At 42.5% G+C, this 20,870-nt stretch overlaps 1 protein-coding gene across 10 annotated transcripts in view; it reads right to left on the bottom strand.

Moving 5' to 3' along the window:
- The window catches only part of ATP8A2 (ATPase phospholipid transporting 8A2), a 656,957-nt gene that overhangs the window by 46,379 nt on the left and 589,708 nt on the right, over positions 1–20,870 (bottom strand). For 9 of the 10 annotated variants that reach the window (XM_077158861.1, XM_077158866.1, XM_077158862.1 and 6 more), the window contains one exon: positions 1,669–1,757. In XM_077158861.1, the coding sequence (XP_077014976.1) occupies positions 1,669–1,757 (89 nt within the window). Of the gene's footprint in view, positions 1–1,668; positions 1,758–20,870 lie in introns of those variants that run through there. The other variant, XM_077158869.1, reaches the window with a different exon arrangement.

The following is a 20,870-nucleotide window of genomic DNA, read 5'->3' as shown; positions in this document are numbered from 1 at the left end:
TTGATTTATCCTTGTTAAAACATAATTGGTGTTAATTTTACAGTGACAGGGGAAAACAAACAAACAAAAAGGGTCCTGTTTGACAGGCTAGATCACTTGTTTCCTGGTGACTTGGAACTCATTGGAAAAGGCCCAGAAAGCAGCCATGGGGCTACGGGACTCTGTCATCTGCAAACGCTCTCCTTAAAATGCTAGAAAACCACTTTTGTCAAAGTCTCCCTTAACAAATATTCAGACTCAATCAGAAAAAAAAAATTAATGACATTAATTTAAGATGGTTGGATTAAAATAGTCTAAGACTAATTTACATGCAGATTACAAATTCTCAATCACTACAAATGGAAAAAGTCATTTGGTACAGCTACGACTATAATATATTTATCCAAACAAATGAATTTGACTACCTTGCAAAATTCAAGAAATTCAGTTAGGTAATCTATTGTGCTACAGTTGGGCTATTTGCTAAAAGAGAAAATAACAATTAACATTTCCTTACAGTGCATTAGTAGATCAAGAAAACATCTTTCCTTGCTATAATCATTTCATCTATGAGGACTCTGTTCTATTTACAGAACAGTTTTTAACAGATAAAATGGAAGTAGTGGTAAATCAAAACACTTAACAAATTAGAACTATTTACTTTTTACTAACAGTTGCAAAACATAGTGAACTGAAGGAAAAAGAAACCTCCAATATGTGCCTTAACGTTTTTTTTCTCTCTCTTTCTCTGCATTAGCTATCATTAGTTGTCAAGATAATGCCAAAATGAAGACTTTTTCAAAAGACATCTTTAACTGTCAGGCAAGAACAATTCTCACGGAATGTGGGAGGAAGGCAGAGAGAAGAATGAAATCTGATGTCTTTTTCTGGAAGGTTTGAATTAAAGTCTCAATTCTCTACCTTAGGGCCCTAAAATAATTATGCTGTGCCCAAAGTACAGCAAAACCAGGGTTCTCAATTTTCAAGGAAGTTGACAGCTGTTTGTAAGAATTGGGCCTATCCCAAATACAGATCAATATTATGTCATTTGGAGTAGTCCATCTTTTGCTCATGGAATAAATTAAAATTTACATTATGTTGGAATCAGTTGCTTCTTTTATCTGTACATGAGATATTTCAGAAACAAAATTGAGCATGAGTTATTATTAACTGATATTATAATTTCACATTTGTGATTAATTTTGTCATAGACCTGTAAACCAATACCCCAGAAGAATTTTATTGGAAGATTCCGACTGAATTATTTGGAAACATGAAGAATACATCCTTCTCATAATTTAAAATAACATGCATACACACTTCCACTTGAAGACTGAGATTTAAAGCCAGGCCATGTTTGTTATCAACTTAGCATCGAGTTTTAGATATAAATAGAAATAAATTCTGAGTCATACTTTCTAAGCCTGCTGGAATGGGTGTGTACTTAGAAACTCTTCCTTGTAATTAGGTCCAGGATAACATCCCATCCCAGCCTCCCTTCGCGTTCCCATCTAGATCCTCAGGCGATGCTGAAACACCATCCCTCGCTAGCAGGTGGCAGGGGACCCCTTTCTTCAGAAGACCCCAGCATTTAATCCCCTGGGATTTTGTGGTGGGGTTCAGCTTCATGTGACAGTTGTGAGGGCAAAGGAGTTAGACTTAGGGTTCCTGTTTCATTTTTCAACTTACGCTCTCCAAGCCACGTCTTCAATCAAACACGCCGTAGGAACCAGAAATAATCCCAACCAGAAGTGTGCAGAGCTCAGTACCATAGTTGCCTGCCAAAAAATAGAAGTGAGTCCTATGTTATACTTTCGCTTTAAAAAATTGATGGTTTTTTTCCTTCCTTGCTTGAATTTTAAATTGGTTTATGAAACATATTGTACAAACAGGCTTTATGATGATTACGTAGATAAAGGAATTTTATTTAAATATGCCTATGGATAAGCTAACTAAGATATCCATTTGAGGTGGTTAAGATTTTCATATGTTAATTGTAAAAATATTTGTATTTTCATATTTTCCTGAAATCAGGAGAACCTTTAGTAACATAGGTCATTATCACAGCAATGTAGCTATCTGTAATAACTTTCTACTTGATATTTTGAGAACATTCAGTTTTGACAGCTGATCAAATGGTATTTAAGTTAGTGTTTAATATTTAGAATTTAAGAACTTTGCTATCTGAAATTGTAGATTTTTTTCCGTGTTGCCTGAATTCTAAATTGGCTTATGAAACTTTCTATGCAAACACAGGTTTTACAATGATTATATGGATACTTTATTTAAATATGCCTATAGTTAAGCTAATATATCCATTTTTTGGTGGTTCTAAGTATATTGTTTTTCTTAATTAAAAATATTTTTAAAAACAGTGGAAACAAAATTTCATCAGCATAAAGCATCCCGCAACACAAATACACACGAAAACAAAGGAAAGTATTAAATTCAATACTTTAGGTAAAATTCAATACTTTAGGTAAAACACAGGCAGGGCACTCATGCCGGCTCTCATCTCCACTCTTGTCTTTTGACAAGTTTCGTCCCTCTTACATAAAGGGCTTCAACACTCCCTTACAATCAGAATGCCCTCCAAAATCCCCCCTATAAAGAAATTTGGGGGCCACCAAATTCCTGAGAGGGGGGTGATTTTTATCCCAGTAGGCTCCTTTCATTCATTTATCCATCAACTCATTTTCCTTCACTTGCTCATTTACTCACTTAAGCAGTACCAAAAGCAGTAACAAAGCAGTATCAAAACTACTTGCTGCAGTGCATCGTGACTCCCTCTGCCCGGACCAGGAAGATGAACAAGTCAAAGTAGAATTTTAACCCATGTGGTATAATCTGCATTACATAGTAGAATGGTATATGTTCCAGGAAAATATCTCCGGGGCTTAGAGGAAGGCTGGAAAGCTGGGAGGACTTCGCAGAGGCCAGGAGGTGGAATGTGCCTGGACAGACATAGTATTTCAACAGCTAGAGAGGGGTGGGGTGGGGTGGGGATGGGATGGGGGGGTGGGGGGGACTCTGATCTCCATGATTAGGGAAGAGCCGCTGGCAGCTAAGCCTTTCAGGAAACTTCCCTGTTCCTGGTGGGGTGAACCAGGGGGAGTTTGGGAGGGTGGTAGAGAGGGTTTTGGGGAACAGGGGTGTGAATAGGGGTGTACAGTCATATTAGATTTTAGTTACATGCAGAGATGGAAAGAATTTAGGGCAAAACAGAGGGTAGGAGGAGCTTGTTCTGAAGAGAAATTGGGGGACGGAGCGTCCAGATTCTTTCAGGGCTGGTTTCCCGTGAACAAAGGCAGGTAGCCCGGGGCTGGCTGGCAATGGGCAAGCTGGCCTAGAGAGGGTGGACTAAGCGAGAAAGACACAAGAGTTCAATCCTGACCATACCCCTTAATGCTCAAGGGCTTTTCTTGAGTCTTCAGACCTCTGATCCCACTCGGGTATCTTTGGCTGAAATGTCATTGCACAGTGGAGGGAGCCTTATGGAGCGAGGAAGAGTAGGGGGTCCGGGCCGGCCTGGTTAACTGCCCTTGGGGGCTGGGTGCACCGCACATGGAGGGAGGCCGCGGGGACGGGGGCGCTCTCCAGGCTGCCCCACCAGGGTCAGGTTCCAGCCTGGCCATCAGGGCTCGCCCCACTCCTGTGCCAACCCCTGCTTCGGCCAGGCGGCCCAGCCTCTCGCCCTGCGGCCCACCAGCCTCCCTCTGCCCCATGGGCTCCCCCGTCAGCAACTCTTCTCACGCCCCACGCCACCGGCACGCCCAACCCTGCGCCACCCGCAGGCCCAGCCCCGCTCACCTGCGACCCACCCAGCCAGCAACACCTGCGCGCCACCTCTCCAACCTCTGAACGCCATCCCCCAACCCGTGGAGTTGCCAGAATTTTATGACAATTATACAGATTTGTGATAAAAGAGCTGAACTCCAATGCTGGGATTGGAGGGCTTGCTTTCCCTTTTTAAAATGAGAGCACCACTTTTCTGAAAAAATAATTCTAAAGCATAAAAATGTCAGTACATTGTGGCCCATCAATCACACTTCCCAGAATTTATCCTAAGGAAATAAATTCTAAAAAAGAAAGAAAGATAGAAAACACATAAAGAACAAGACTATTTTATAGGCAAGAAGAAGAATATTCACTGGAGTGCCTTACCATCCAAAGAAAAAAATCAGAAATAAATGTCCAGAAAGAGGATTTATTACACATATTGAGGTTCTCCCATACAGTGGGCTTCTGTGCAGCAGTGAAAAGCGATGCAGAATTGTATAGGCTGCTATGGGGAGAAGGCAGGCTATGGCGAAGTGAAAATACAGGTTGTAGGAGAGCATCTGACTCAGGACCTGCCAGAGCCGAGGGGGATGTGAGGAAGGAAGCTTGATGGGCCTGAGGCTCAGAAGTAAACCCGAAATGTCATCTCCAAATGCATTACATGCACAAAGTGTGTTCAGCATTGCATAGGAATCGATACATACCAATATGTACTGTACATTTTGTAATCCTATTTTGGCATTTCCTCAACTTATAAAAAATATCCTAGGGCTTGAAACAGTGGAGCGGCCCAGGGCCTGACCTACTAGAGAACACCCACCCCGCTAGTGGTAAAGTGGGCGACTTTTCTTCTCATCTCTCTTTTTGACTATTTGAATATTATAGGTTGAATTGTGTCCCCCAAAAAGACGCGTTCAATTTCTACCCCCCCCCAAGTCCTGTGAATGTGACCTTATTTGGAAGGAGGGTCTTTGAAGATAGCATTAGTTAAATTTAGGCCAAATTGGGTTGTTGGGTCTTACTCCAAAGTGACTGGAGTCTTTGCAAGAAGACAATCAGACACAGACAGACTGAGGAGAGGAAGCCACGGGATGGGTGAGGAGACAAGCCAGGAGACAGGCACAGAGCATGCTCCCCGGGAACCCGGGAGGCAGCTGGGCCCTGCTGACACCTCGACTCAGTGCGTGCAGCCTCCCAGACCCGAGCCGGCCAACCTCCACCGCGTGAAGCCCCATCAGTACGGCAGGCCCAGCACTAAGACCCCTGCTTGCTTTTTTTCCCTTTGGAAAACACATATTATTTATATGATAAGCCATTCTAAAAGCTCCTGCCACCAAGAAAACCACAGCGACAGAGTCAGATGAGCTGAGTTCCTTCTGGAGTCCAGCCTTCCACCTCTGGTCGTCCAGCCTTCTTAGCCGGCAGGAACCCCCAGGTGCCTAGCCTGTACTTTGCTCTCATGAAGATGGCTCGCAGGAACCCCCAGGTGCCTAGTCTGTGCTTTGCTCTCACTGAAGGTGGGTGATGCTTGGCCCAGGGAGGGTAGACCAGATAAAGCAATACTTGTGGATATGAATGGGGTCATCACAAGGTCTGTTTATCAAAAGGCTACAGTCATTTTTAAACACCAGTTTACAACAATAATGTATCATTTAAAACAGATCATGATACTCAATAGTTGCTTCAGTTGCTGAGAGAAATAAGGAAAATGGACTTTGAGCTCTCGCCTTCTGGATCTATAAAGCCCCTCTCTCGCTGACATGAAGAGTATATGGAGATTTGGAAGTAGGGATGGGGTTGTTTTGAAACCAGGAGCTGCAAAGGTATCACCCATGTAATTTTAAGGGCAGGTCTCTAGAAAGGTTCCTACCTTTCAGATTCATAGATTGAGGTTTATGAAATCAGGAAATCCCTGCTAAAGGCCAGAGCTTTAGTTATTTAAATTTAGTCGTACTCTTGATCTCTCTTAACAAAAAAAGTTTACTGAGCTGGGCCTGCTGACAAATGGTATTTAATTACTCAAGCCCCACCCCACCTCAAGCCCCAACCCCCCTCCAAGCTCCAGAGCAGAGTTTTAAAAACCTCCTCTTCCAGGGCTAAGTCCCTTGGGGAAGGAGGGTCCCTTAGTTAACACATCATTAGCTATTAACCACTTAGATGCCTCACTCTTAGGAACCCATTGTAGTAAATTACACCGATTTTGCATTTTAGGAAGGTGAGGCTAAAATGGGTGACTTGATAAAGAAGGACACAAGGCTGGATTAGACAGGACTAGAGACCAGGCGTGTCTGAACCTGGAGCCCGCCAGCCGGCCGCACTGCCTCGAGCTGGTGTCCGACAGTGACCACAGGGCTGGCCCCTGAACTGCAGCCTGAGGGTGAACTCACCACTGGCTCCAGCCACCTGCTCAGGGCCCAGCGCCCCAGCACGGGACCCAGCAGCAAAGTCAGGCCAGGCTTTTAAAAGGAAGGACAAGAGCTAACAATAATAGAGTAGCATACGGAGAAACAGGTATCTTTTGCAAACTATGGACTATAGTTCAACAGTAATATTTTAACATTCTTTCATCAACTGTACCAAATGTACCACACCAATGCTAGGGGTTAATAATGGGGGGGGGGGGGGTGGATAAGGAGTATGGGAATGCTCTGAGGTTTTGTTTGTCTGTTTTTAATATATATTTTTTATTGAGATAGCTTTACACACCATATAGTCCATTCAAAGTATACAATCAGTGGCTCACAATATTGTTACATAGTTGTGAATTCATCACTATGATTATTTTAGAACAGGTGCATCACTCCAGAAAAGTAAACAAAAAGACAAAGAAAAAACCCCATACATCCCATACCCCTCACCCTTCCCTCTCATTGATCACTAATATTCCAATCTACTCAATTTATTTTTTTCCTCTTATCCTCCTCTATTATTTATTCACTTATTTTGTCCTTATTGTTTTACTCATCTGTCCATACCCTGGATAAAGGGAGTGTCAGTCACAAGGTTTTCATAATCACACAGTCACATTGTAAAAACTATATAGTTATATAATCATCTTCAAGAATCAAGGCTACTGGAATACGCTTCAACAGTTTCAGTATTTCCTTCTAACTATTGTAATATATACTAAAAACCAAAAAGGGTTATTCATTTCATGAATAAGAATAACCTCTAGAATAAACTCTTGACTCTATTTGAAATCTCTCAGCCACTGAGACTTTATTTTGTCTTATTTCTCTCTTCCCCCTTTTGGTCAAAATGGCTTTCTCAATCCCATGATGACAGGTCATAGCTCATCCCAGGAACTCTGTCCCACGTTGCCAGGGAGATTTATACCCCTGGGAGTCAAGTCCCATGTAGCAGGGGAGGGCAGTGAGTTCATCTGCTGAGTTGGCTTAGAGAGGGGCCACATCTGAGGCACAAAAGAGGTTCTCTGGAGGTGACTCTTAGGCATAAGTAGGCTTAGCTTCTCCTTTGCAGGTATAAGCTTCATAGGGGCAAGCCCCAAGATTAAGGGCTCGGTCTATTGATTTGGTGGTCCACACTTTCTGTGAGAATATCAGGAATTCCCCAGATGGGGAAGTTTAATATTTCCTCCTTTCTCTCCAGTACCAGTAAAGTCCAAGGGGACTTTACAAATACATATATATTCACTGCTCAAATTCCTCTGGGATGCTATGTTGTTTGTTTTTGAAGTAATGAAATGTCTAAAACTGACTGCGGTGATGAATGCACAACTAGGTGATGACACTGCGAGCCGCTGACGGTGTACTCTGGATGAATTTCATGGTATGTGAATAGATCTCCAAAAAACTGCATTAAAAAGACAGAAAAAGGAGGGTGGAGGATGGAGCAGGTGGGTAACTGGGTCATGCCAGATGTGTTTATGCTCGCAGTGTGGGGAGAATTATTCAAGATGTGGCGAAGCTGGAGGAGGCAGCAGCCCAGCTGAGAGAAGGACACTGAGCCTTCATTGTGCATCACCATATGCCACGGACTTCCGTGAACTGTTTCATTTAATCTGTCACAGTCTCAGTTTTACAGAACAGAAACTAAGCTGGCAGCTTCCCCAGACAGTATAGTCACTGGGATTCAGACCCAGGCTGTTCTGTTTCCAAATCCTCTCAGGTAGGGGGCGAGGGGCTGCTCCCCCAGGTCCCTCTGCAGGTCACCTCTCGTTTGAGATAGCACAATACTTGGGGCAAAAGTTTTACTTTAACACCAGAAACATCAGGCATCCTATCAGAAATTTAAAAGAAAAAACTTGGCAACCTCATAAAATCACAAAAAACAAGAAAAATACACTAAGGAAAAAAAAATCCCCAACCCCTCTAATTCCACCCAGCCAAAATGACAATGATGCAACTGCAATGATACTGAGACTAAAGAATAAATACTTGCGTTTGCAGTCGATGCCTGCTCTCCTCTGCCCTCCCTATGCTTCATCTTTCTCCTCTAGATGTTCTTTATTCAAAGGCCCAGGGAGACCCACTTTTGCTTATGAGGCTCTGAAAATCTGGTGTTCCATTTATGTGCAGGTCAACTGCTAAATCTTCTACCCTCTCGACCTCACGCTGTTTTAGGGAGAGAACACTTTCAGTGGCAAAGCTGTGTGCTCGGGTTACTGCCCAGTTGATGGGGACAGGTGGGCTGTGGGCATCCACCTTGGGTGGGGGCAATGCAAATTCTCAGTGCACACTGGAGCTAGCATGACAGCAGAAAGGAACATTCTTAGCCCAACAAAGAACTTAGTGAGACCACACTAACTTGCCACAGGAAGGAGGAGGCCAACTCCAGGTGGAAATTCAGTTCTTAGTTTCACATAGTCATTCATGCCCACTCTTTCCCTACCCAAAATGCCTACAGCCTAGCGCCAATTTTAGGTTTAGAGTTACTGAAAATGGGGAAGATATCTCAGTTCAATACATTGAAACTCGTTCTGAAGAGTACCCTACCAAGCATCATTTCACAGAAGAGCCTGGTGTGACTAAGCAGGGTCTGGGATGCTACACAAATGAATTTTTAGGAAAACAAAGTGATTGTGCACACCTATGCTTACTCCAAAAATGCACAACCCCTGCCCCTTCCTGGTATTTAAATATCAGTGTACTGGCCTGCCCAGGTATGCCTGCACAAAGAGGGGTTTGAGCCCACAGCCTCCAGCACAAACCTGTCCACTCAGCCTCCCCATCACCTGCAAGTGACGGTGAGCGAAGTTAGACCATCACCTAAAAAAAAATTCCTACAAATGTGGTGTCATGAAAAATAATACAAAAGAAATGCATTCTTTTTGACAATAAGCTTTATTAATTATTATTTTTTTTGGTCTAGAAAGCATGAAGTAGCTTTAGCCTGGACTATTGCTATTTTGAAACCCATAAATTAGTGGTGAGTTATTAACTTAGTAACCCATTAACGGTTTCTCAAAAGCATACTCTTATGCCCTTATTAAGTACCTCCTCCCTGCAGGAGGATGAGGCAATGCTTTTTTGTGTGTGGAGGAGGGGAAGTGGTATATAATTTAAATACAATAAAATGTACAAACCAAAGTAGTTAGTTCTAAGGGTTTTGACAACTGTCTATACCTATATAACTACCACCCAGAAAAAGATCACCTGAGTCTTCTTGTATCCAGTCCCTTCAATCCCTACACAGCACTCACTGTCATGACTTCTATCACTACAGCTAGGTTTTCCCTATTCTAGAACTTCATATAAATGAAATGACAGAGTATGTATTCTTTTGAACCTGGCTTCTTTTACTCAACATAATGTTGAGATTCATCCATGTTGCTGAATTATGAATCTATAATTCATTACTTTAAAATTTTTGAATAGTATTCCATTACATGAATATACTGCAATTTGTTTATCAATTTGTATAGATTTTTGGGTTGTTTCCTGTTTGAGGCTATTAAGAAAAAGGCTGCAATGCACATTCTTGTACAAGTCATTCATGTGAACATATGTTTCCATTTCTTTTGGGTAAACATCTGGGAGTGGGAATGCTGGGGGAATGTATGATTAACTTAATATGAAACTACCAGAGAGTTCTCCAACATGGTTGCATCATTTTATACCCTGCCAGCAATGTATGAGCACTCCAGTTGCTCCACCTCCCTGTCAACATTTGGTATTGTCAGTCTTTTTTATTTTATCCATTGGTCCACTGTGGTTTTAATGTACATTCCTAAGAAGACTAATGCTATTGAGCATGGGATAGGAATACTCCGTCAACCATTACCACCATCATATTAGTTTTCTAAGAGTGCAGCAGTTCTCTGCCATCTGGCAGAACAGCTCAGTCAAGGTTTAAAAATTCAGAGAAAAACCCTGAAGCAAATGAGGATCCTTCTCCAAAGGAGCTAATTCTTACTTCAGGGCATGTAGAATACGGTGTTTTTTATTTAAGTTGGTGGTAACAGTAATGCTTGTTTATTTCCCCAGACAATGAGGAGACATTTCCAGTTCCAAACAGGCAGTGAAGAGATAGAGTGCTGTTACTGTAATTTGCTTATTTATTAGAAAGAAAGGTTGAATTAAACTCTTTAAATTATTAATGCATTTTTCTTTTATAGGTAGTGGTCATTTTATTTTCCAGTTTTTCTCTTAGCACCACTCTTAGTCAGAGTTCTGCAGAGAAACAGAACCAACAGACTATATGTGTGTGTATATATATAAATGTATATTTATATATAAAGAGATTTATATAAGGAAGAAGCTCACAGAATTGTGGGAGCTGGCAACTCTGAATTCTATAGGACAGGTGGAGGTTGGAAATTTTGTTAAGGGTGACAAAAGTGCAATTTTGAGGTCTTTTTTTTTAACTTTCTGCTCTAGCAACATATATTTTAGATATTAAAATGACATTAATGATCTTGAATCTCAAAACCTGTAAACACGTTGACTACAATTAGAATGTAAACAACTTCAGAAAAATACCACAAACTTGTTAACATGTTGACCAGAAAAGGAATGCAAACAGATTGAGAAAAAACACCACAATACTGTAAACATATTGACCAACCACAGATAGAATGCCAACAAATGAGAAAAACATATTTTTGTAAAAAGTGATAACTAGACATTTGTGTAAAGAAATGACATGACCTGGCTTAGGGCTAGCTGGCCCAGCATTTCTTATGCAAGTCCCGTGCAGACACAGTCTTGGTGAGCTGTAGGGTGAGGCAGAGGGACGCCTGGTCACCCTGACTCCCAAATTCAGAGGCTGCACTGTGAGATTCGCTGCTGTTCCCCATGCCACCCATGCCACACCAGCACCTCCCATCGTCAACTTTAGATCCTCCCTGAATGCCATATCGGACCCAAGTCCACTTGTTAAAAGGAATTTACATCAGCCCAGTGGCTCTCCTGACAAAGGACTTGAGATACTTTAATATCTGCTGCCTTTAGATGTATTGTGTTCCTTGACCCAGTCACTATGCACTGGTCATACTGGAAGTGGCGATTAAGTGAGCAAATAAATTGTATTAAGCATTCAAATTGTAGCTGCATGGAACCTGCTTTCAAATGCTTTGAGTGTGTTAAAATGACTACATTTATACAACAATATACATGACTCACATTTTCCCATTTTAGCCACTTTCAAGTGTACATTTCAGGGGTGTTAATGATATTCAGAATATTAGGCTATCATCAACTACCATTACCCCAATTTTACAGCATTTCAAAGAGAAATTCTGTACCTACTAAGCAATAACTGCCCTTACCCTTTTCCCAATCCCCTGGTGCCCTGGTATCCTGTAATCTATCTGTCTCTATGAATTTGCTTAATCTAGGTATTTCATATAAGCAAGATTACACAATATTGTTCTTTTTGTGCCTTCCTTATTTTACTCAAAATAATGTATTCAAGGTTCATCGATATTGTAGCATGTATTAGAACTTCAGTCCTTTTTGCAGTTGAATAATATTCCATTATGCGTGTATACCATGTTGTGCTTAGCCATTCATGCGGATGGACGCCAGGGTTGCTCCCACCTTTTGGCTACAATGAATAATACTGCTATGAACATTGGTGTGCAAATATCTACTCAAGTCCCTGCTTTCAATTCTTTATGTTATATACCCAAAAGTGAGATTGCTGGATCATATGGTAATTCAATGTTCAACTTTCTTTGGAACTTACAAATTGATTTTCATAGTGGCTGTACCATTTTACAATACCACTAACAAATGTATAAGGATTCCAACTGCTCTGCCTCCTTACCAATACTTGTTATTTTCTATTTTTTTCCAATAATAGCCATCCGAGGGGGTATAAAGTGGTATTCATTGTGGTTGTTTTAATTTGCGCTTCTCTGATGACTACTGATGTAGAGCATCTTTTTATGTCCTCATTGGCCATTTGTATAACTTCTTTGGAGAAATATCTGTTCAAGTAATTTGCCCATTTTTAAATTGGTCCTTGTTTGGTTGGGTTGCAGTTCTTTATATATTCTGGATATTAAAGTTTTATCAGATATATGATTAGCAGCTGTATTAGTTAGGGTTCTCTAGAGAAACAGAATCAACAGGGAACACTCGCAAATATAAAATTTATAAAGGTATCTCACATGACCGTGGGAACGCAGAGTCCAAAATCTGCAGGACAGGCTGTGAAGCCGATGATTCTGATGGAGGGTCTGGACGAACTCCAAAGGAGAGGCTCACCAGCCGAAACAGGAAGAGCCAGTCTCTTCTGAATCCTCCTTAAAAGGCTTCCAGTGATCAGATTAAGCATTAGTCATTGCAGGAGACACTCCCCTTTGGCTGATTACAAATGGAATCAGCTGTGGATGCAGCTGACCGTGATCATGATTTAATTCTATGAAATGTCCTCATCACAACAGACAGGCCAGCACTTACCCAACCAGACAAACAGGTACCACCACTTGGCCAAGTTGACACGTGAACCTAACCATGACAGCAGTCATTCTCTCCCATTCTGTAGGATGTCTTTTCACTTTCTTGATAGTATGCTTTGACATACAAAAGTTTTAACTTTAATGAAATCCATTTTATCTGTTTTTTCTTCTTTGGTTGCTCATGCAATCTTGAAATCTTGAGTCTGAATTCCTTAGGCTGGAAACTCAGGCAGCAGTGCAGGGCATAGTCTTGAGGCAGAATTCCTTCTGAGCCCTGGAATCCTCAGTTCTCACTCTTAAGACTTCCAACTGATTGAATCAGGATTCAATCACATTACTGAGGGTCATCTTCTTTAGTTAAAATCAACTGATTGTAGATGCTAATCCCATCTATGAAATTCTTTCATGCTACAACCAGGCCAGTGCTTGACCAGACAACTTAACACCATAACCTAGCTAAGTTGACATACAAAATTAACCATCACAGAGTCAAATGGTTGATCTAAGCAAACAGTTGTATTATATCACCCAGAATTGTCCCTGCACCCTACTTTCCCAAAGCAGTGTTTTGGGTTAGAAGACAAGGCAATTCTTACCTGTTTACTTAGGGTGTGGTACAGAAAATGAAATCAGGGAAAACGGCATACTGCTTCTCTGGAGTCACGCAACTCCTATCTTCAAGTTGAGAATGGAATACATTTAAAACTCATATGGTATGGTTTAAAAACAAGGAATCTGCACTTTATTCTACTTTTAGGAAATAAGAACAGTAGTATCCACTTAAGACACATGTCTCTATCTTCAATGTAATGAAAGCAATTTCCGGTGGAGGTTTCTGGGCAAGTTGCAGTGAAAACACAGTGCCTGGCCTCTGCACCAACTCTAACTCTCCTCTAGCAGAGGTGACCTGCTAGCTTCCAGAAGTCGTGCAGTAGGCTGTGTCTATAACACTGTGTGCTTATAGGCAATGCTAAACAATCATTACACAATCATTACTTTTAGCTTGCACTCTTCATGAGGTTATACAGAAAGCCAAAAGAGGGACTCTGTGGACATAGCAAAGTTATCTACCTTCTTAGGGAGAAAAATTAGATGTCTAACAGTGTGGTAGTTAGATTCAGTTGTCAACTTGGCCAGGTGAAAGCACCTAGTTCTGTTGCTGTGGACATGAGCCAATGGTAGGTGAATCTCATCTGTTGCTAATTACATCCGCAGTCGGCTAGGAGGCGTGTCTGCTGCAATGAGTGACGTTTAACTTAATTGGCTTGTGCTTAAATGAGAGAACGCAATGTAGTACAGTCAAGCAGCTCAGCATTCCTCATCTCAGCACTTGCAGCTCAGCCCAGGCCTTTGGAGAAGTCACCCCGGGGAAAGTTGTTGGAACCCAGGGGCCTGGAGAGAAGACCAGCAGAGACCATCCTGTGCCTTCCACGTAAGAAAAGAGCCTCAGTGGAAAGTTAGCTGCCTTTCCTCTGAAGAACCAACAAAATAAATCCCCTTTTATTAAAAGCCAATCCGTCTCTGGTGTATTGCATTCTGGCAGCTAGCAAACTAGAACAAACAGTCTCAAAAAGCATGACTGTTCAGGCTATCGTGAGCAACGTTAAAGGCCAGTATTTAGGAGAGAATCCAATAAAGATTGGACTCAAATGCCCCATCTCTTGCAGTCTGAGCTGCAAGTCCGTTGAAGAGAGGTGATTACCCCTCACCCATGCTTGTTATTGCTGGCCTCTGCATCTGGAAGGGCCAGTGACCCAGAGACTGGGGCCAGTCAGGGCTAAGGCTATTCTCTTGCCCCCATAGAGCCCACAGCCCCGGAATAGCCAGGTAACTCTTTCTCTCATGCACGGGTGTTTTTCATTCATTGGTCTGCTTGGGTAGCTGAATACAGACCCTTGCTGCACAATTTATGGGATCCCCCACACTTCCCAAGGTAGAATGAGGATGTGCTTTGCTTGTCCCTTTGCACAGGGGGGACTGCAACCAAGGTCTGAATCATATGCTTTGTGGAATCACTGCAGTGGAAGAGGTGTTGGAAAGACCCAAAAAGGGTGATGGCATGTGTTTCTGGCAAGTCTGGAGGCCATACAGCACAGTATTTAGGGTCATCAACTCTGGAGCCAGACTGCCTAGGCTGAATTCCAGCTCCACCACCTACTTGCTACTTAACCACCTGTGCCTCAGTTTCTTCATCTACATTTCCCATAAAATGGGAAATATATAATTCTTCCTCCATAGGGTTGCCATGAGGCTTATATTAATTAACAGATATAAAACACTTGAATAAGTGCCTGGCATATGGTTCATGCCATACACATGAGCTGTCACTAAAGGATTTTCTCCTCCTCTCCCTCCCCCACCCTTCCTCTCTCCTCTTTCTTTTATTAGAGAAGTTGTAGAAAGATCATGCAGAAAGCCTACATACTGACCCCCACTTCTGACATTTTGCATTAGTGCAGCACTTCTGTTACAACCAAGGAGAGAATATCATAATTGTACTATGGACTTCAGTCCATGGTCTACATCTGTCTTCACTGTTTGTGTTGTACAGTCTTCTGCTTATAGATGATATTTTTTACACCATTGACTTTAACTTTAAATTTGATTTAGACAGCAAAGAAGTGGTCAACACTGATGTAGAGGGACTCCTGGATGAGTTTGGATGGGAGTTGGATAATAAAGTTTATGACCAGCTCCAAGTCAAATGGGAATTTTGGAGCTGGATGATCTGGGAGAACATCTTGGCCATCAGGTTCCTTGTGAACTTTTAGGTGGCAGAAGCCACAAACTGGAGACATAGAATAACTGTTTCTGATGAAGATGCCTTCTCACCCCAACAGCTGGCCTTTCAAAAGTCAGGCCGGCAGCTACCCATGTAGCCAGACAGGAGTGAGACTGGGAAAGCTTATGTCCCCCTTCCAGGCTTTTCTACTTGAAATTATTGACGATGGAGGGGACTGACATTAGATCATTAATAGAATACACACACACATCCTAAATCTCATACATTTTATCCCACTGAAGAATCTATTATTAGTCGCTCCTCTGGTTGAAGTTATTTATAATATCCTTAGAAGGCTAATGCTACCTGGAAGAGCCAGATCTCCTAAAGTCAAGGACCAATGTGCTGGTAGTTCCATCAAACCACATGACAAACCAGGCACATCTCTCTGGGTCTTCAATCTTACCCAAAGATTTGGAAAACCAAGAATGTCTTCACATTAAATGTGAACAAATTTTTAAGAAGCAACCTATGATGGTCAGGTTCACGAGTCAACTTGGCCAGGGGGTGGGTCCCGGTTGTCTGGTCAGGCAAGCGCTGGCCTGTCTGTTGCTGTAAGGACATTTCATGAACTTAAATCATGACCGCGTTGGCTGCATCCATAGCTGACTGCATCTGCAATCAGCTAAGGGGGTTGTCTTCTGCAAAGAGTGACGCTTAATCTAATCACCAGAAGGTTTAGAGACAATTACTGTGCTTCAGTGAGCCAGCCTCTCCTGAGAGTTCATTGAGGACCTTCCCTGGCTCATGATCTGCCCTACAGATCTTGGACTCTTATATCCCCATGGTTCCATGAGACATTTTCATAAATTTTATATTTACAGATGTCTCCTGCTGATTCTGTTTCTCTAGAGAACCCTAGCTAATACATAGCCCAAGTCTTCAAATAAATCTTTTTGAGATGCAAAGCCCTAACAAATATTCCCAGAACGTCCAAGGGCTACAACATTTCTCTCCTGTGTAATTGGGGGGTGTTTCATGGGCAGGTTTGATGAGGTTGGAATTAGCAGCCAGATAATTAGCAGCCCATAAATATCTGGGCTTAAAATTAATTAATAAATTAGGTGGTCACTCTGCAGGCCTAGGACACCACAGGAGCTGGGGGCAGGAGCCAAGTAATTGGTGATGGGGGCAGCAGCAGGGAGCAAAGACAGAAGGGCCTGGGATGACTGGGCTGGGAGCACATCTCAGCTTTGTGAGACCCAGCCTCCTCCTGGCTCATGGTCACCTCTGTGCCAGGTGGCTGATGGGTCCAGGATCACACTGCTACTCCACTGAGGGAGTAGCAGACTTGGGCTAACTCCCTTTTCTTTTCCTTGCTCAGGAGAACAGTGGGATCGAAAAGAGTGAGGAACTTGAATTTGAAGAGCCCTGGAAAGGAATGCTGCCTCAGCCTGAGACTGCGATGCTTCAGCTGGTTAGTTACCCCCATTCCATGCCTCAATTTCCCCAGCTGTAAAACAATGACAGTGGGAGCATGTGTCTCCTGGAGCTATTGTGACTCGCATAAAATTAGTTATTCTCATAACCTCACACATTGCATTTCACCAAAAATTCTAAGAAGCCCTGGGGCTAAATCTTCAAAAATAAGCACATGCTTCTTCCTTCCTCAAATTCTGCTTTTCTTTCTCCTTCCCCTCAACATCTGCACATTCCCTTGTGCTGATCTTGAAACGGCTCTGACTGTAAAATGACTTAGAAGCAGTGAATGAGCTCACTGGTTGACACCTGTGCTGAGGCACCGTGGCTGGGCGGCTGGCTGCCAGCCCGCCCTCAGCCCCCCTCGGAGAACACCAATCCCGGGGACCCCTCAAAGAATAGTTTGCTCCAGTGTTTTTCCTTAACTCTGACAACTGAAACTGAAACTTAGCAGCAGCTTGTCGCTCCTCCAGAGATTTCTTCAGCGTATTTCTCTCTCTCTCTCTCTCTCTCTCACTATTTTTCTTTTTACTGCTCCTTTACACCAAAGTTCATATTTCCTTTTTAATATGAAAAATTTGGGGGGAAGAAAAGACGTAACTCAAAAAAGATTCCACGACAGCAAAATGAATACTGCAAAATTTCCACCTGAGTACCGAATTAAGAAATTAAAATTTCCATGTTCAGAGAGTGGACTGGTTTGTTTCATGAAACCCTTGACTTCACAGCGACAACCAACATGCCTCCCCTCGTTCAGCAACATTTGACGCCATGAGAGACACAAAGTGGAAGGAAGCACCGTCCCCCTGAACCCCCCAGTGAGGCACATCTGACAAAATGTGGAACACATCATTAGATCCTAACATCTGTCTATCTGCTACTCGATGCATGTATGGATTCACCAGCAAGGGGCTCCCAAGTACTAGCCAGCACCTAAAACCAGCCCCCCTCCCTGCCACCCCTGCCCTAGCATTGCTTATTGTCACTGCTGATGATGACACACCCCCTGCTGCGTCCCAGGCACAGGTGAGAGGTAGGTCTTGGGTTTCAGTTTCCACTCTCTACTATCAACCCCTCTTCCCTGGGTACATCCACAAGTATTACTTCTAAGTCCCTCAAAAATTCCTGCAAAGGGGATATTCATTTCCCCTATTTTACAGATGAGGCGATGAAGGCTCAGTGGTTTGCATGGTGAGGGGCTGAATCAGGATTTGAACCCAGGTCTCTCGGCATCTATGGCAGAGATCCACGGTCTCCACAGACAACGCCTTTGCTGTCCACTTCATCATTTGCTAATATTTTCTTTGCTAGGATTTTCTGGCATTCCAATATGATTATTTTAATACATTGCAAGCCTTTAAGTGTGTATCACCCTGCTTCCATTTTTAGCCCAGAAATCCTAGTCTGGTTTCACTGAATGTAAGTTAATTCTTTAACTACATTATGACCCTTGTCTTTTTCTATTCTGCTTAAATGTAACATTTTTAAATGATGACTTTAGTAACTGGAGTATTTCCAGGGAGTGCTTTATTCCCCCCACACCCCCACAGTGCAGTTGTGCTAACAGCAAGCAGCCACGGATGGTTACCCGATAAAGCAAAGACTGCTCTGTCTCAGTGCTCAGCTGATAAACAATGGGGCACTTATCTGTTACTCGACTGTCCAGAACCTAAACAGGCTGTGGGAGTTGATGGGATTTCACAGGTCCTCACCATTCCTCAGTAGGACAAGATTGATTAATTATGGAATTCTAAGAAGCAAAAATAGCATCTCAGTCTTCAAATCATCCCAGAGGGCATCAACAGGTTACAAAGTAGTGATTTTCATAAAAAGGAAGTAAGTTCAGAGAGGAAAGGAGGCCTCCAATTAATTGACAGCATAAGCTATTCTCCAGGGATTCCAAGCTGGGAGATGTATAAGACTTAACTGTACCAGAGGTGGTACTACTTGGAAAACCGCCAGGGAAACAAAGGTTCCCATGCAGGGATCTTGGAATATCTCAACTAGTCTCTAAGTTCAAACTCTGGAGGCAAATTCTCGCATTCCTCTACGCATGGCGTGGAAAGTATCCCAAAGACCTGCTCTGCTCAGAAGAGAAATTCTCAGCTTAGACATGGAGAATCCAACATGATAAAGCTTGAAACCCAGCCAAATGTCCTTCCCTTGTCGGGATGTGCATCAACAAGGAGAGGAGGGCAAGGCAGTACAAAGTACTATTACTTATCCAGGTGGAAGATATCAAATTAGATCCCTCCGTACCATACACAAACATCAATTCCAGGCAGATCACAGACCTCCAGGTGACAAGCAGAACTCGAAAACTTTTAGAAGGAAGAACAGGAGCATATCTTCATGTCCTTTATTACCTTTTAGAAAATATACAAGTAGCAGAAACCACAGAGGAAGGGAGATGAGTTTGTATTAAACTGGAAAACTTTTGCACTAAAAGATCCCATAAATGAAGTTTAAAGAAAAGCCACAGATTGAGAAATTTCCGAAGTGCATTCCATTCCTGGGTTTATGCTCTCAGAAAACCCTCATACCTGTCCCCAAGCAGACAGTGCAGGAATGTTGACTGTAGCATTTTTAATAATTGCAGAAAAATGCTGACTCAAATGTTTATTGACAGGTGAGTACATAACTGAAAACAGCATTAAAATGAATGACCTACAGTTTCATCACTATGGATAAACATCAAAAACAGTATTAAAAAAAGACCAGCATTGAGCAGAAGTGTAACATAGGATACAAGCTATATAAAGCTTCAAAACCTTGTTAGATCAACACTGCACATTGTTTATATTTTCTACAGGTCTATACAGACATAATATAGCTATGAAAATCATAAATACTAAGTAACAAAAGTGACAATATGTCTAGGGGAGTGAGAACGGGAGGGTAACTCCGGAGGACTGAAGAATATCTGACAATATCAACAACTCAAAACCATCTGAAGCAAGTGGCATGTTAATATTTGGTTAGGCAGGATATTTAATTCTATGTCCTTTGTCTCTATGTGTGAAATTTATTACTGTTTGGAAAATTCCCCTTTTTGGCCATGGTGCAGCTGTGGTGGATAAACCTTCTCCAGACAGCTGGAACTGATCATAATCTGTTGGACCCAATTCCACTCAATTCACCCAGGAGTCACTGTTGACCGCTTCTGTGGTGTCTAAATAAAATTTAAGGTTATAGTAAACAGTATAAACACATCATTAGGCTAATGTACCATGCACCAGCCACTTTTTAACGTTTTTCATATCTATTAATTCATTTACAGCTCATGGCAAACCTATGAGGGAGGTATGCTGTTTTTCTCATTTACAGAAGAAGTGCAGGATGCTGGATTTAAAGGGATGGGTCCACAGCTATGAACTCACAAAGGTTCGAGCCAATGGGTACTGCTTCCGGGACAACATGGGACTCTAGAGGCTCAGTCTTCATCCTCAAGCACCTTTTGATCCACAAAGGAGGAGCAGACAGGTAATTCCAATGTGAAATAGAGTAACACAGGGTCTAGGAGGGACCCTTGTGTGGGGTTCACTGAGATTCTGTCCAGTGGTCAGTAAGTAGAAGCATCCCAGGCAGAACAAAGGCAGCGGCAAAGACACAAACAGAGAGCCACGGGTGCATTCTCCAGGAGAATGATTTGCTTGGGTCTGGGGCACATGCAAGGAGGTAAGCCTGGAAAGAAGGGGAAAAACGTGGGATCACGGAGTTTAGATTTCATTTGGGGGGCAACAAAGGAAAAAACCACAGAAGTTACTTTGAACAGTGGACAATTCATCTAGACATTAGCTCATGGGAGCATCTGAAGTGAGCTCAGAAGCTTGGAGGCCTAAAGGAGGCTTTGGAAATGGCCAAGGAGACAAACGAGAGCCTAAATTGGAAGGAGAAGCCGCAGAGAAGGGAGAAAACATGGAGTCTACTGCAGAATCAGGAGCAGGCAATGAAGGGGAAGGTGGGAATCAGAAGGCTGGAGGTTAAGAGAGCTACAGTACCTTTCTGAAGGAAGTCAGAAAGCTCTGCTTTTGGAGAGAGGGT

Source organism: Tamandua tetradactyla, chromosome 4, assembly GCF_023851605.1.
Source record: "Tamandua tetradactyla isolate mTamTet1 chromosome 4, mTamTet1.pri, whole genome shotgun sequence".
In the NCBI taxonomy this organism is placed as follows: Eukaryota; Metazoa; Chordata; class Mammalia; order Pilosa; family Myrmecophagidae; genus Tamandua; species Tamandua tetradactyla.
This window is presented reverse-complemented; position numbering and strand designations above follow the sequence as displayed.